Genomic DNA, 16702 nt, shown 5'->3' on the forward strand with positions numbered 1-16702 from the left:
ACATATATACAATGGAATATTACTCAGCCATAAAAAGAAATGAAATTGAGTTATTTGTAGTGAGGTGGATGGACCTAGAGTCTGTCATACAGAGTGAAGTAAGTCAGAAAGAGAAGAAGAAATACTGTATGCTAACACGCATATATGGAATATAAGAAAAAAAAAAGGTCATGAAGAACCTAGGGGCAAGATGGGAATAAAGACACAGACCTACTAGAGAATGGACTTGAGGATATGGGGAGGGGGAAGGGTAAGCTGGGACAAAGTGAGAGAGTGGCATGGACATATATACATTACCAAACGTAAAATAGATAGCTAGTGGGAAGCAGCCGCACAGCACAGGGAGATCAGCTCAGTGCTTTGTGACCACCTAGAGGGGTGGGATAGGGAGTGTGGGAGGGAGGGAGACGCAAGAGGGAAGAGATATGGAAACATATGTATATGTATAACTGATTCACTATGTTATAAAGCAAAAAGTAACACACCATTGTAAAGCAATTATACTTCAATAAAGATGTTTAAAATAAATAAATAAATAATAAATAAAAAATAAAATGGCACCCATATCATGCCCTCAGGGGATCTTTATGTGTAACAGAAAAAGCTATCACTTCCTTGAGATGCCCACTTCCATCTTACTGAATACCGCCATAATAAATAGAGAAATATATGTTGAATACTAATGTAAATGCCTCCCTTTAGAGTTCTTCAGTGCACAACCTGTACAACCATACAAGGCAGCCTTATAACTACAAGCAATACTTATGCCGCACCGACTTTCATTATTTTGTTTGGCAAATAACATAGTAGGTTAATTTTTTTTCTAATATAAACAATCATGATGATCCTGAACTCATGATCTTGTTGCCATCGTAGTCCTGGGGTGAAGATTACACTGTGGTTAGCTGAGTGAGATTGTTATCATTGTCTAGCAGTTGGACTGAGTTGTTGATTGCAGTGACCATGCCCTCTGGTGGACAGAGGAATTCTGAATAAAGTACCAAATAGATGATTCCCTCTCACAGGACTGTTGGGAAGTGCAGGGACATAATATGTAAATAGTATATAACCTATGACGTTCTTCTATTAATATATCATTTTGTCTTAGACATTTTGAACATGCTATTGCAGATTCATTGAAAATGATCTGATAACACATATTAATAAAAACAAATTAGGAATTAATCACATTTTTGCCCCCTTCTCATTTGTGTTTACTGTCTATAGTTGACACTCCAGACCCCTATGTGGAACTTTTCATCTCCTCAACCCCTGACAGCAGGAAGAGAACAAAACACTTCAATAATGACATAAACCCTGTGTGGAATGAGACCTTTGAATTTATTTTGGATCCTAATCAGGACAATGTTTTGGAGGTAAGTGAGTCCTTTGGGGACAGTGAGATGGCCATCATCATGTTGAGGTTGATGCTTGAGTTTGTCCCCTCACTGCCTTCATTCTTCTCAGTTTGATGTAGTTGGAGTCCAGCTGTGTAGTATATGGTAGATGAGCTTCTAGCTACTGCACATCAAGCTATGTGAGTGTCCAGTGGGAAATACAGGAGTTAGGTGGGCTGGGAAGAATCTGTTATCCTCCTCATGTGCTTTGGAGGAAATATTTGTTCTGTTAGAAAGAGGAGGATCCAAGTACAATAGAATAAAAATATTGTCAATTGATTAGGACTTTAAAATAAATTAACTTTATTAGCTTAAAGTTCAAATAATTAGCTTTAAAATAAGTTCACATAGATCTTTTCCAAAATAGTTGCATAGATTTTCTACATTAATTTCTTTCTCATATTCCAAAAATAGCATTTCCCCTGAGAGGGGATAAAGTTTCATTTTTCAAAGTATGATAATGTCAATCAGGAAAGTGAAAAATTACTTATTATGTTAGAAGCAAATGTGGCATTCAGAAACAAAAGACAAAGTATTGTTACCAGTTGAATATTGAGGATTTCAAATGACTGTTAAATATCACTTGAGAACTTTCATTTTTTAAGTGTGATGGAGATTATAGATATAACTTCCAAAGATTCCAGAAAAATTTGATACCTCTGCTCTACCTTTTACTCTCTATAGATCACGTTGATGGATGCCAATTACATCATGGATGAAACGCTCGGGACAGCAATATTTCCAATATCTTCTATGAAAGTGGGAGAGAAGAAAGAGGTTCCTTTTATTTTCAACCAAGTAAGCAGCACAATGAATTATTTTTCAACCTTATGTCAGATAAAATCTATTTAACCTGGAAAGTTGGAGTTTAATGTTTGGAAATCCTTCCTTTGCTTCCTTCCTAGTCTTTCTTCCTTTCCTTCTTTCTTTCTTTCTTTCTTTCTTAGGTTTGCTACATTTCTGAAATTTCAATAATTTATTTAAGATTAATAAAACCCTAGAGAAATTATTTATACAGAGCAAACACTGGATTCTGAATTTTACAGGAAACTAGTGTAGTAGTTTACAGCGAGAAATGTAAGCAACTGGTAGACCAGGATTCAGAAAGTTGGTTAATGTATTAATTTCTTCTTTTTGGGAGCAGCTTGGTGTTTTTGTCCCTTGGAATGATTTTCAAATCTCTCCCCTCACTCACATCTCCTTATCCCTTAACTCCTACCTCCTTTCCTAACTGTTAGCATCCCAAATGACCTCTTCCTGAACCCCCATGATAATTATGTGTTGTTCATTGGGACTGAATCATTTAAACTGTTCAAACTCAAATCCTGGTCAGGAAACTGGACTACTGGTTATGCATGCCTAATTACAGACCTAATACATAGTTTATATTTATTCCATGAGTATATACCTATTTAGAAACTTACTTAAGCCCAAAGGACTACCTGACCAGTTCATGTAATCAGAGCGACCCAGTTGCCTTGAGGACACTCCAGTCACATACTCCCTGCTGATACCTTTAGCTGCTCCAGGAAGCATGTCTTCTATATGTTTTCTACCCAGTGCTAAGAGATACACTGCCCACATTTCTGTTTACCTCTTTTAAAGTTATTTCATTCATTCTTCTTTCAAACATTTATTGGAGTCTACCAACCACTGTGTTGTGTTCAAGGCACATAAAGAAGAATATGGTACAGGAAGCTCTTCCCTCAATTATCTTCATCTGGGGTGGAGGTGAGGTAGGGGTTGGAAAAGGAAATGAACATAGGGAGATACATGTGATGAAAAGAAACCACTACACAGTAAGATAAGTATCAATGAGGTGTGTTCAGAGTGCAGGGGGAAGACAGAATAAAGAAAGACTATGTTGTGAGAGGAGGCCAGAGATGGCTCCATATCAGTAGATGATTTTGAGCAAGTCGAACAGTGAACATAGTGGTTAATACCTTGTCATTTGAAGCCAGGTTGTTTAGTGTTTAAATCCCAGCTCTGTTTCTTACCATTTGTTTCATCCTGGGGAAATCACTTAGTTCCTCTGAATCTCAATTTGCTCATCTGTAAAGTGGAGATTATATCTCATAGGAGAATCATTATGATTACATGAGTTAGTTATATTTATATATAATATATCCATATAATTATAGATTATAATGTATATTACATTTAAATATATTTAGATGTAATTAATTATAATTTATATAATTTCACATAAAATATGATTATATATTATTTAGTTTATATATTAAGTATATAACATTACATATAAAATATATAACAATAATTGATTATAGTAATATACATAATACTCACATAGATGTATCTGTATACACATATAATGCTTATTGCCTGGTACATATTAAGCAGTATATAAATGTTTGTGAAGAATAGAATTTCAGTAGGCAGAGAAGCAGTTACGAGCATTCTAGTTTCTAGTAGAAACTGCAAAGGCGTGGAGTTTTGAAAGAATAAAACAAGCTGGGGCATGACAAGTTACATGGCTTGGCAGGTACATGTTGGTGACCAGCGGGATAGAGAGTTAGAAGTGGCTAAATGTTATAACATCCACAGACCATACCTATGGCATGTTGCTAGGATTGGTTCTCAATAAACCCTTGTTGAGGGCTTCATAAGCACAATTGGCCTTTCTGAAATATAATGTTTTTTTTCTGCCCTTCAGTCTATGATGCAATGACTGATTTTAAGAGAAGATACTGTAGGAAAACATGCATTTCCTCTCCTCCTGTCATTTCCTATGCTTGGGTGTGTAACCCTGGGGCTCTAAAAAAGGCTTTCTACATTCCTGAATTTAAAGTAGCTTACATAATTATTTTCTTTAGTGTGCTTGAGAAAACAGTTGGCCAAACAGCTTTCTTTCATTACACTGTTCTCAAGAGTCCTTTGTAGTTTTCATCTGAATGACAGTTCTTTGAGTTGGTGACCTGTGATGGTAGTGGGAGAAAAGTAAATGCGTAATGGCTGGTTGGGGAGAACCCCCATTTGTCCCCTAGACCATGTGGCGTGTCCTAAGCAAGCCATCCAGCCCCTCCTCATTCCTGAATCACCATCCTTCAGAGGAGGACTGTCTTTTGTCTACAGTGTTCACGGAGGTTATAAGAGAAAACAAGTTGCGAGGGAATCATGTGGGAGAGGAGATTTATAAACAGTTCTTGGAGATCGTTAAGGCAATCTGGTATAATAAAAAGACCACTTGAGTTTGGCAAAGGAAGGACTTATGCTTCAAGCCAAGACATTATTAGCAAAAACTCCTTCAAAATTTTGTCATCCAAAAGCTCATACTGGGTCAACATTAGAGCATTTCTGTGGCCAGGAGCCAGCTGGAGAAAGAACAGGAGCCTCCAAGTGGAGATTGCCAGATTCCCAGGGTCCTGCTCTACCCATTCGGTAGAAACTGGGAACCGGGAGACCTGGGCTCTCATTTTGTCTGTTACTAACCTCCCTCTAGAGTGTTTGAGTCGTCATTCTTTCTCTCTGAGTCTTATTTGCTTCATCTCTAAAATGAAGGTTTCCATTAATTTTGGGGGGGGCGGGGCGTACAGGGAGGCATGCGGGATCTTAGATCCCAGACCAGGGATGGAACTCGTGCCCCCTGCAGTGGAAGCGCACAGTCTTAACCACTGGACCGCTAGGGTAGTCCCTCCATTAACTTATTTCTAAATACTTTTTAATTTATAAAATTCTGTGCTCTGGAAAGAATATCTTATTTTTCACTTGACTATTTTTACCCAGAAGTTTTCAATGCTTCCCATTTTACAGGTATGGAAAAACATGATAATGCATTAAAAAATCTTTATTATGCAGTTTTATAGTACGGCCCTATCCATAGATTATTTTTTAATATGAGAATCTGAGCCTTTATTGTGTACCTAAAACTTTGATTAATATTAAGAAAGCTATGAAAAGTTTCATTTTCAAGGAACTAATAGTCTGTTTGGAAAGGAGTAGGCATTCACGTATAAGCTGATAAGTAATATAATAAGCAGTCTCTTGAGGCATCTGTTCATTGATTTACTTACTTAGGAGTTATTTATTAAACACTGAGTGTGTTCCAGGCAATATTCTAGGTGATGGGCAAACAGCAGAGGACATGGTGGATGATGGTTCCCAGGGAGCTTGCATGCTGATGGGGAAAGTAAATAGGCAACAGGAAGCAAAAGGATAATCAACACAATATCGGCTAGTGATAAATACTATGAAAAAAATAAAATAGAGGGATGTGATAGAGAACAGTTGGTGGGCAAGTGAGTTTATATAGTCAAAAAAGGCTTTTCTAAGGCATTATATTTTGCTTCAAATTTTATTATCAAAATTTTCAAGCATATACAAAGTTGAAATATTTCTACATTGGATACCCATATAACTGCTACCTAGATTCTACAATTAACATTTTATTCTACTTGCTTTTCACATATCTTTCTATCTGTCCATCCATCAAACCATTTTGATACATTATTTATTTATTTGTTTGTCTGTTTGTTTGTTTTTGTGGCCGTGCCGTGTGGTTTGTGGGATCTTAGTGCCCCGACCAGGGATGGAACCCAGGCCCTCCGCAGTGAAACTGTGGAGTCCTAACCACTGGACCGCCAGGGAATTCCCCATCTTGATACATTGAAGCACAAACTGCAGACAATAGTATGCTTCACCCCTAAAGACTTCAGTATATCAACTGAAGTTCATTATTTACAAATTTATAATTGTAAGTGCTAAATAAATCGTGTGGACAATGTATATAATGAGACTTATAAGAAGGAATTATTCATCCATTCATTCATTTCACAAATCACTATTGAGCACTTACTGTGTGTCAGATAGTCTTTAGGCACTACCTATTCAGAAATAAAATAAATAAATAAATACATACATAAATAAATAAATAAAACAGGAATCCCTACCCTCCTGGAACTTATATTCTACTTAGTAAGATAAATAAGTAAAGGATGCCTGTGTTGGATAGTGATAGAGATAAGGAAGGAGGAGAGGAGACTATGCATATGTGTGTGAAGAGGGTTGCAAATGCAGTTCCAAAACTGTGGCTGAGAAAAGCATCTCTGATGATACCTGAGGGGAGAAGCCACTCTGAGTAGGAAGGTCCTGAAGCAGAAGTTTGCCTGGCTTGTTGAGTAACAGCAAGGAGAGCATGGCTGGAACACAGAGAGTAGTAGGGAGAGTAGTAACAGATGAGGACGGGGCATGGGGTTACAGTGGACCATTGTGGGTTACGGTGGTTATCAATGGTATGGGCTTGTTCCTGAAGGAAGGATGTGGTTGGATCACTAAAGGGGTGGAAGGCCATTCTGGTGGAGAGAACAGCCTGAGCCTTTGCCCACAGTTCCGGGACTAGAAAAGACAAGCATGTTCAGGAAATGGTGTCTAGACAAGTGCCAGGGGACCAGAGCATTTGTACGTGAGGGAAGAACAGGTACATGGGGATCAAACTTTAGCAGAGCCCAAATTCAGGAAGCTGGATTTAGATATTATCTTATTGACAGCAGTGAGTCATGGAAGGTTTTTGACCAGGTAATGGGGAATTTAGAGCAAACAGGATTTGGCTTTTTCCTCAGAAGTATTACTAAACCAAAAGTTGGTAGGTAAAGATAAAGAATGTTTGATATTGAAAATAAGAAGGCTGATGCAGCTTTAGCAGACTACCTCTGTCGAAAGTGGCAGGTATGAGGAATACGGGGTAACTTGAACAAAGTGTAGCATTAGCTTTAATGTGTCAGTAAGAGTGGAATGGAATGATTGCTTAGTGGCAGTGAGTATCAGCTAAAGTTGGAAAGCAGGAATTTTTTCAGCTTTTCCTGAGACGATGATTTATCATTCAACTCAATTTCAGAATGCTCTCTCTCTCTCTTTTTTAAATTTTTATTTATTTTATTTTTTTAAGGAGAAAGCCAATTTGGGTCCACAGTTTTGTTTCCCAGCTAACATTTATAAAATCTGGGTTAGATTGTGCTTGGAATCATAAGTTTAGAGAGTGTCAGAGTTGTCATTTGCAAAAAACTGGTGGGACGTGCAGCTTTTGACCCCAGGCTCAGAGTCAGACAGCCACCGTCTGGGTTGGAACCATGATTCGGCTACTTATTCACTGTGTGATGTCAGACGAGTTATTTTTTTTCTCTTCACCTTGCATGCCCATCTGTGAAACAGAGCTGTATATGTATCATACCTACCTCTAAAGGTTGTGGTTATGGTTAAATGCGTTAATACATGGAGAGTTTTAGAACAGTGCCTGGCCCAGTAAACAGTAAATAAATATTAGATATTCTCATTTAATTATACTGGCCAGATTGAACTATTTGTCAAGTGCTTCATGAAACTGACTTAACTGACTATTACACTTACTTGTTTGTTTGAATTTACTGATTGAAATGAACTTATTTATATACGGGTAGAGCCTATAAAGTTAGTAATCATTTGTTTCAACACAGTTCAAAATCAAGAATGCTGTAGTCACCCATTACTGAATATATTAAGTGTGGCTTTGGGTTGCAATATCCCATTTTAACGCAGAAAGAGTTTCTTCCAAATTTAGTGTGTTTTGTGTAAACAAAGTAGCCCACTTCAAGAAAATCATGAGCATGCTAAGATTTGGAAGTTAAGACAGGGAAAAATTACACTTCTTTATTCTCTAGATGAATCTTTATCTTGGCCAAAATTCTGAGGAAGGTAGCCTCTGATTTTCCACTGTGTAGTGTTTTAATTTGACATATTTATTTAGAAGTTAGTGTTATTGTTTAAAAATAGCCATGTCTCACGGTTTCTGTGGTATCTAATTTTGCCTGAAGGCTTTCTTTGATTTTTGCTCATTCCTGATTGCAACTTGAAAATGAATGAGAGAGTTCTATAGAAGAGATAGTGACAAGACTTTTAAAAAATGGGAGTTTTGATGGTGAGTCAGTATCAGGATGATTTCATTGGAAAACCATGTATTGATGTGTGAAGACAAAGACTACAATTTAGCAAAGTGAATGAGACCAAGCAGACTTTGGAGGGAAAACAAGAGAAATATATAATTTTGTGAGAAATTTGGGAGATCTTTGGCTAAGATGTGAATGCCATTACATTGATGCAGGGCAGAGTTCAGACGTAGGTCAAACAATTCCTGGCTTTATGAGAGAATGCATTTTTATTTTGGAACACTAGCAATGAAAACTTAAGTGAGTCTGTTTTCATACTTCTACAGTTTATAACTTTTAAATTACAGGGCATTTTAGAGTGCTTTTGTATCCTTGGGGTCCTCTTCTGGACCTAAGCTCCATCAGGGACTAGAACACTTTCAGCCTATTTACTGTTGTTACCCAGCCTGACACACATCAGACACTTTCATTTCTGAATGCACTTACGGGAAATATAGAAAATCTGGGAAGTGCTCAGAGGGCATAATGAAAGTAAATGAAGTTTAAAAAAGAGAAAAACTTAAGAATGTGAGAGATTTCCATTTGGAGAAAAAAAGATAGTATTTTGGCTTGGTACTAGTGCTCTAGGAAATCTGGTTTATTGTATGATAGCTGATGATTACACAGCTCTTTCTGAATTTCCAGTGTCCACATAAAGAAAAGGGACCTTAAATTAAGAACAAAGAGATTGTTGTCAAAAGGAAGAAAACTCTGTGTGAAAGAGTGAAACATGGCTACAGGGAAAATAGTGTACTTATTAATCTTTCAAATCTTTTAAGACTGTCTGGGTTATCTGGGGAGACACAATTATCCTGAATTCTTGGGTGATGGATTATATGATTCCTGGTAATAAATGCTAAATTAATTAAGAAATTAGATATATTAACTAGACTTACTGTGGTGATCACTTTGCATTATATACAAATATTGAATCATTATGTTACATATCTGAAACTAATATGTTATATGGCAATTATATCTGTCAAAAAAATGTTAGTTTTTAGTGTTATCAAAAAGTCACATGTGTTTAAAAAGATGATTTTAGCAGTGTATCATTCAATTTTAAACATGCAAAATTTATTTACATGTGACCTTGTTTGTATTGGTGGGATTGTAACTTCTACTCTGCACTTGAATTGCCTATTTGTTAGATCCACATATGATTACTTCTTCATAGGATGAAGTTACAGTTTATGGAAACATGATTTTTTGCAAAAGTTGCCTTTTTTTGGATATAATTTTATTTGCTATCTTGCATAGGTCAGGTAAATACAGGCAAAGCAAAAAATATTATGTAATTCTCTTGAAAGATATAAATGATTATTGAATCAACATGGTAATAAGTTGCTCTTTGTTTCTACCAAGGGGGGAAAAAAAGAGTAAATTGACTCAGGAGGGATCAGAATTCAAAATAAAGTTTTATTGAAAGTGAAGTTTGTAAATACTGGAGTATTTTAATAAGAGAAGGCATGGCATATTTGATGAGCTCTTTACTAATAGGTTAGATTTTCAAGTTAAAAATTATTTGACTGTGTGCATCTTTTGGAAATAATAATTTTAAATGACTTCCTTAATGCCAGGCACTATGCTTGTTGCATTAGCTTTATTATTTCAAAATGACCCTGGGAAGTTTGCAAGAGAATTAGTGGGTTAGATACTTTTAAAATTATTTTTAAGTCTGAAATGGCTTTTTTTAAAAATAGTTTCTCTCCTATAGACAGAAACTATTTTTAAATAGTTTTAAAACTATTTTTTAAATAGTTTTAAAACTCCCCTTCCCTGCCCCAACTGAACATCTCCCTTTGTAAGCATCTAAAATTGCTTTCCACTGTGGAATTCAAAAAAGAGATTGTTGTTTCCCCCCAAGAACATACAATGAGTACAGCCTGCTTCTCACATTAATAATTCCTAGGGCTTCCCTGGTGGCGCAGTGGTTGAGAGTCCGCCTGCCGATGCAGGGGACACGGGTTCGTGCCCTGGTCCGGGAAGATCCCACATGCCGTGGAGCGGCTGGGCCCGTGAGCCGTGGCCGCTGAGCCTGCGCTTCTGGAGCCTGTGCTCTGCAACGGGAGAGGCCACAACAGTGAGAGGCCCGAGTACTGCAAAAAAAAAAAAAAAAAAAATTCCTAGAAGAGGTGGAGCTCTCCTCATTGTCCTTGTTTCTGCTAAGTATTATGGGGTGGGGGAGACCCAGGGAAATTTGATCACCTTTCCTTCTAATTGCCTTGATAATGCAAGCCACCTGGAAGAGTGTGATGCAGAGATGCTTCATGGAGTGTGTGGGAAGGAGTTTACAATAATTGTTTAATGCCTCACAGGAAGCACATATTTTTGTGGCACTTTTATCTGAATGCCATGTTCCAGGTGAAAGACGCAGAGAGATTGTGAATGTCCGTCTTCATAGCATGTCTGAACATAGCGCATCAAGAGGGAAAGTTTTAAATTTCCTCCAGGTTGTGAGTGGTCCACTTGGGCAACACATGGAAGTAAGGATCAGAATCCATGTGACAAGAAACTTGGCAGCACCTTCTATAACACTCCGAATGGTGGAAAAATCCTGTGTTTTCTCTTCTCTCATCCTGCTTTCATTTAAAGAGTCTTAGCAGTCTGTCTAGGATCATGGATGTCTCAGCCAAGAAATGTTGCAGATGGATGCAGAAGGGATATTCTTATGGAGAAGACAAATATGACCATAAACATAGCACAGTTAATTTTCCTTTTGTTAAATTGTTGGGACAAGTAGGCATTAGATATATTCAGGCATCAGATTTTTTTCTTTTCTTTTCTTTCTTTTTTTTTTTTTTTTTTTTTTTGACTGTGCTGCACAGCTTGTGGGATCTTAGTTCCCTGACCAGGGATTGAACCCATACCCTCAGAAGGGAAAGCACAGAGTCCTGACCACTGGACTGCCAGGGAATTCCGAGGCATCAGATATTTTAAAATGTAAAATATTTAGGGATCTGCCAGTTGAGAAGCCAGCTTTTTCCCAAACATTTTCTGTCATGAGATGGCACATGGGAATAGGAAGCCCATTCCAGCTTTGAATCTTTCCATTTGTTAGACTGGAAACTAAATATTGAGCTCAAAGTCAGCTCAAACTTCATATTGAGCTGTATTCTTGTTCTTTTAATTTCCATTCTTCCTTGGTGCTTTTGCCCTTTGGAGATAAAAACCGTAAATCTAGTCTCATTTTAATAGCAGCTCTCATGTATTCTTTAAAACAAGCAGACTGTGTTTTACCCATGTTTCATTTTTCTAAATAAATATCTGAAGAAGTGACCTCATTCAATATATAATGTTTTCCAAGCCCTCTTTGGGAAAGACTCCATTTGAAAGTGGAAATGGGGATGTGCTGGGATGTGGTCTGAGCAGTGCTTTCATTGATAGAATGCACAGCAATTACATTAATTGTTTAGAAGCCAATTGTCTTTTTGACTTAAAACTGAACTACAGTTCATCTGAGTATGTATAATTCCATTTTTACTAGGATTCTTGATTATTTTATTAACTTCAAAGTAATATTTCTATCCATAGAATTCCATACATAGGAACTGCTGTCTGGGTGGGACCAGCCCATGATTTTATCGCTAGTAGCAATGAAATTTTTTTTTAATTTAATTTAATTTTTTATACAGCAGGTTCTTATTTGTTATCTATTTTATACACATCAGTGTATACATGTCAATCCCAATCTCCCAATTCATCCCATCATGAAACCCCACACCTGCCTTCCCCCCTTGGTGTCCATACGTTTCTTCTCTACATCTGTGTCTCTATTTCTGCCTTGCAAACAGGTTCATCTGCACCATTTTTCTGGATTCCACATATATGTGTTAATATATGATATTTGTTTTTCTTTTTCTGACTTAATTCACTCTGTATGACAAGTCCAACCACATCTCTACAAATGACCCAATTTCGTTCCTTTTTATGGCTGAGTAATATTCCATTGTATATATGTACCACATCTTCTTTATTCATTTGTCTGTGGATGGGCATTTAGGTTGCTTCCATGACCTGGCTATTGTAAATAGTGCTGCAATGAATATTAGGGTGCATGTGTCTTTTTGAATTATGGTTTTCTCTGGGTATATGCCCAGTAGTGGGATTGTTGTGTCATATGATAATTATATTTTTAGTTTTTTAAGGAACCTCCATGCTGTTCTCCATAGTGGCTGTATCAACTTACATTCCCACCAAGCAGTGCAAGAGGGTTCCCTTTCTCCACACCCTCTCCAGCATTTGTTGTTTGTAGATTTTTTGATGATGCCCATTCTAACCAGTGTGAGGCGATACCTCATGGTAGTTTTGATTTGCATTTCTCTAATAATGGGTGATGTTGAGCAGCTTTTCATGTGCCTCTTAGACATCTGTATGTCTTGTTTTCAGAAGTGTCCATTTAGGTCTTCTGCTCATTTTTTGATTGGGTTGTTTGGTTTTTTTTAATATTGAGCTGCATGAGCTGTTTACATATTTTGGAGATTAATCCTTCATCCATTGATTCATTTGCAAATATTTTCTCCCATTCTGAGGGTTGTCTTTTCATCTTGTTTATGGTTTCCTTTGCTGTGCAAAAGCTTTCAATTTTCATTAGGTCCTATTTGCTTATTTTTGTTTTTATTTCCATTACTCTAGGAGGTGAGTCACAAAAGCTCTTGCTGTGATTTATGTCAGAGTGTTCTTCCTAGGTTTTCCTCTAAGAGTTTTATAGTGTCTGGTCTTACATTTAGATCTTTAATCCATTTTGAATTTATTTTTGTGTAAGGTGTTACAGAGTGTTCTAATTTCATTCTCTTACGTGTAGCTGCCCAGTTTTCCCAGCACCACTTGTTGAAGAGACTGTCTTTTCTCCATTGTATATCCTTGCCTCCTTTGTCATAGATTAGTTGACCATAGGTGTGTGGGTTTATCTTTGGATATTAATCCTTTGTCAGTTGCTTCGTTTGCAAATATTTTCTCCCATTCTGAGGGTTGTCTTTTCATCTTGTTTATGGTTTCCTTTGCTGTGCAAAAGCTTTCAATTTTCATTAGGTCCTATTTGCTTATTTTTGTTTTTATTTCCATTACTCTAGGAGGTGAGTCACAAAAGCTCTTGCTGTGATTTATGTCAGAGTGTTCTTCCTAGGTTTTCCTCTAAGAGTTTCATAGTGTCTGGTCTTACATTTAGATCTTTAATCCATTTTGAATTTATTTTTGTGTAAGGTGTTACAGAGTGTTCTAATTTCATTCTCTTACGTGTAGCTGCCCAGTTTTCCCAGCACCACTTGTTGAAGAGACTGTCTTTTCTCCATTGTATATCCTTGCCTCCTTTGTCATAGATTAGTTGACCATAGGTGTGTGGGTTTATCTTTGGGTTTTCTATCCTGTTCCATTCATCTATATTTCTGTTATTGTGCCAGTACCATATTGTCTTGATTACTGTAGCTTTGTAGTATAGTCTGAAGTCAGGGAGCCTGATTCCTCTAGCTCTGTTTTTTTCCCCTCAAGATTGCTTTGGCTATTCGGGATCTTTTGTGTCTCCATACAAATTTTAAGATTTTTTGTTCTAGTTCTGTAAAAAATACCATTGGTAATTTGATAGGAATTGCATTGAATCGGTTGATTGCTTTGGGTAGTATAGTCATTTTCACAATATTGATTCTTCCAATCCAAGAACATGGTATAGCTCTCCATCTGTTTGTGTCATCTATGATTTCTTTCATCAGTGTCTTATAGTTTTCTGAGTACAGATCTTTTACCTCCTTGGGTAGGTTTATTTCTAGGTATTTTATTCATTTTGTTGCAATGGTAAATGGGCGTGTTTCCTTAATTTCTCTTTCTGATCTTTCATTGTTAGTGTATAGGAATGCAAGAGATTTCTGTACATTAATTTTGTATCCTGCAACTTTACCAAATTCATTTATTAGCTCTCCTAGTTTTCTGGTGGCATCTTTAGGATTCTCTAAGTATAGTATCATGTCATCTGCAAACAGTGACAGTTTTACTTCTACTTTTTCAATTTGTATTCCTTTTATTACTTTTTCTTCTCTAATTACTGTAGCTAGGACTTCCAAAACTATGTTGGTTAATGGTGACAAGTGTCAACATCCTTGTCTCATTCCTGATCTTATAGGAAATGCATTCTGTTTTCCACCATTGAAAAGGATGTTTGCTGTGTGTTTGTCATATATGGCCTTTATTATGTTGAGGTAGGTTCCCTCTGTGCCCACTTTCAGGAGAATTTTTATCATAAATAGGTGTTGAATTTTGTCAAAAGCTTTTTCTGCATCTATTGAGATGATCATATGGTCTTTATTCTTCAATATATTAATATGGTGTATCACATTGATTAATTTGTATATATTGAAGAATTCTTGCATCCCTGGGATAAATCCCACTTGATCATGGTGTATAATCCTTTAAATGTGTTGTTGGATTCTATTTGGTAGTATTTTGTTGAGGAGTTTTGCATCTATATTCATCAGTGATATTGGTCTGTAATTTTCTTTCTTTGTAGTATCTTTTTCTGGCTTTGGTATCAGGGTGATGGTGACCTTGTAGAATGAGTTTAGGAGAGTTCTTTCCTCTGCAGTTTTTTGGAAGAGCTTGAGAAGGATGGGTGTTAGCTATTCTCTAAATGTTTGATAGAATTCCCCTGTGAAGCCATCTGGTCCTGGATTTTTGTTTGTTGGAAGATTTTTAATCCCAGTTTCAATTTCATTACTTTTGATTGGTCTGTTCATATTTTCTATTTCTCCTGTTTCAGTCTTAGAAGATTATACCTTTCGAAGAATTTGTCCATTTCTTCCAGGTTGTCCAATTTATTGGCATAGAGTCACTTGTAGTCGTCTCCTAGGATGCTTTGTATTTCTGTGGTGTCCATTGTAACTTCTACTTTTTCCTTTCTAATTTTATTGATTTGAGTCCTCTCCTTCTTTTTCTTGATGAATCTGGCTAAAGGTTTATCAATTTTGTTTATCTCTTCAAAGAAACAGCTTTTAGTTTTATTGATTTATTGTTTTCTTTGTTTCTATTTCATTTATTTCTGCTCTGATATTTATGATTTCTTTCCTTCTACTAACTTTAGGTTTTGTTTGTTCTTCTTTGTCTAGTTCCTTAAGGTGTAAGGTTAGATTGTTTATTTGTGATTTTTCTTGTTTCTTGATGTAGGATTGTGTTGCTATAAACTTCCCTCTTAGAACTGCTTTTGCTGCATCCCATAGGTTTTGGATTGTCGTGTTTTCGTTGTCATCTGTCTCTAGGTATGTTTTGACTTCCTCTTTGATTTCTTCAGTGATCTATTGGTTGTTTAGTAACGTCTTGTTTAGCCTCCATGTGTTTGTGTTTTTCACATTTTTTTCCCTGGAATTGATTTGTAATTTCATAGTGTTGTGGTCAGAGGAGATACTTGATTTGATTTCCGTTTTCTTAAATTTACCACAGGTTGATTTGTGACCCAATATGTGATCTTTCCTGGAGAATGTTCTTTGTGCACTTGAGACGAAACTGTAATCTGCAGTTTTCGGATGGAATGTCCTATAAATATCAGTTAAATGTATCTGGTCCATTGTGTCATTTAAAGCTTGTATTTCCTTATTAATTTTCTGTCTGGTGAGCTGTGCATTGGTGTAAGTGAGTTGTTAAAATCCCCCACTATTATTATGTTACTGTCGATTTCCTCTTTTAGAGCTGTTAGCATTTGCCTTATGTATTGAGGCACTCCTATGTTGGGTGCATATATATTTATAATTGTTATATCTTCTTCTTGGATTGATCTCTTGGTCATTATGTAGTGTCCTTCCTTGTCTCTTGTAACATTCTTTATTTCAAAGTCTATTTTATCTGATATGAGTATTGCTACTAGAGCTTTCTTTTGATTTCCAATTGCATGGAATATCTTTTCCGTCCCTTCACTTTCAGTCTGTATGTGTCCCTAGGTCTGAAGTGGGTCTCTTGTAGACAGCATATATATGGGTCTTGTTTTTCATTGTTTATCCATTCAGCAAGCCTGTGTCTTTTGGTTGGAGCATTTAATCCATTCATATTTAAGGTGATTATTGATATGTATGTTCCTATTACCATTTTCTTAATTGTTTTGGGTTTGTTTTTGTAGGTCCTTTTGTTCTCTTATGTTTCCCACTTAGAGAAGTTCCTTTAGCATTTGTCCTAGAGCTGGTTTGGTGGTGCTGAATTCTCTTAGCTTTTACTTGTCTGTAAAGCTTTTGATTTCTCTGTCAAATCTGAATGAGATCCTTGCTGGGTAGAGTAATCTTGGTTGTAGGTTCTTCCCTTTCATCACTTTAAATATATCATGCCACTCCCTTCTGGCTGTTAGAGTTTCTGCTGAGAAATCAGCTGTTAAGCTTATGGGAGTTCCCTTGTATGTTATTTGTCATTTTCCCCTTGTTGCTT

General features: G+C 36.6%; 1 protein-coding gene across 9 annotated transcripts in view; it reads left to right on the forward strand.

The window, feature by feature from the left end:
• PLA2G4A (phospholipase A2 group IVA) overlaps window positions 1-16702 on the forward strand; it is a 164823-nt gene that overhangs the window by 75891 nt on the left and 72230 nt on the right. For all 9 annotated transcript variants that reach the window (XR_008617046.1, XM_024133765.3, XM_024133766.2 and 6 more), the window contains exons 4-5: window positions 1228-1376; window positions 2082-2195. Coding sequence is in view for 8 of the 9 variants with exons in the window: in XM_024133765.3 (XP_023989533.1) it covers window positions 1228-1376; window positions 2082-2195 (263 nt within the window). In the remaining variant the exon portion in view is untranslated. The remainder of the gene's footprint in view (window positions 1-1227; window positions 1377-2081; window positions 2196-16702) is intronic.

Source organism: Physeter macrocephalus, chromosome 4 (genome assembly GCF_002837175.3).
Source record: "Physeter macrocephalus isolate SW-GA chromosome 4, ASM283717v5, whole genome shotgun sequence".
NCBI classification, from domain to species: domain Eukaryota; kingdom Metazoa; phylum Chordata; class Mammalia; order Artiodactyla; family Physeteridae; genus Physeter; species Physeter macrocephalus.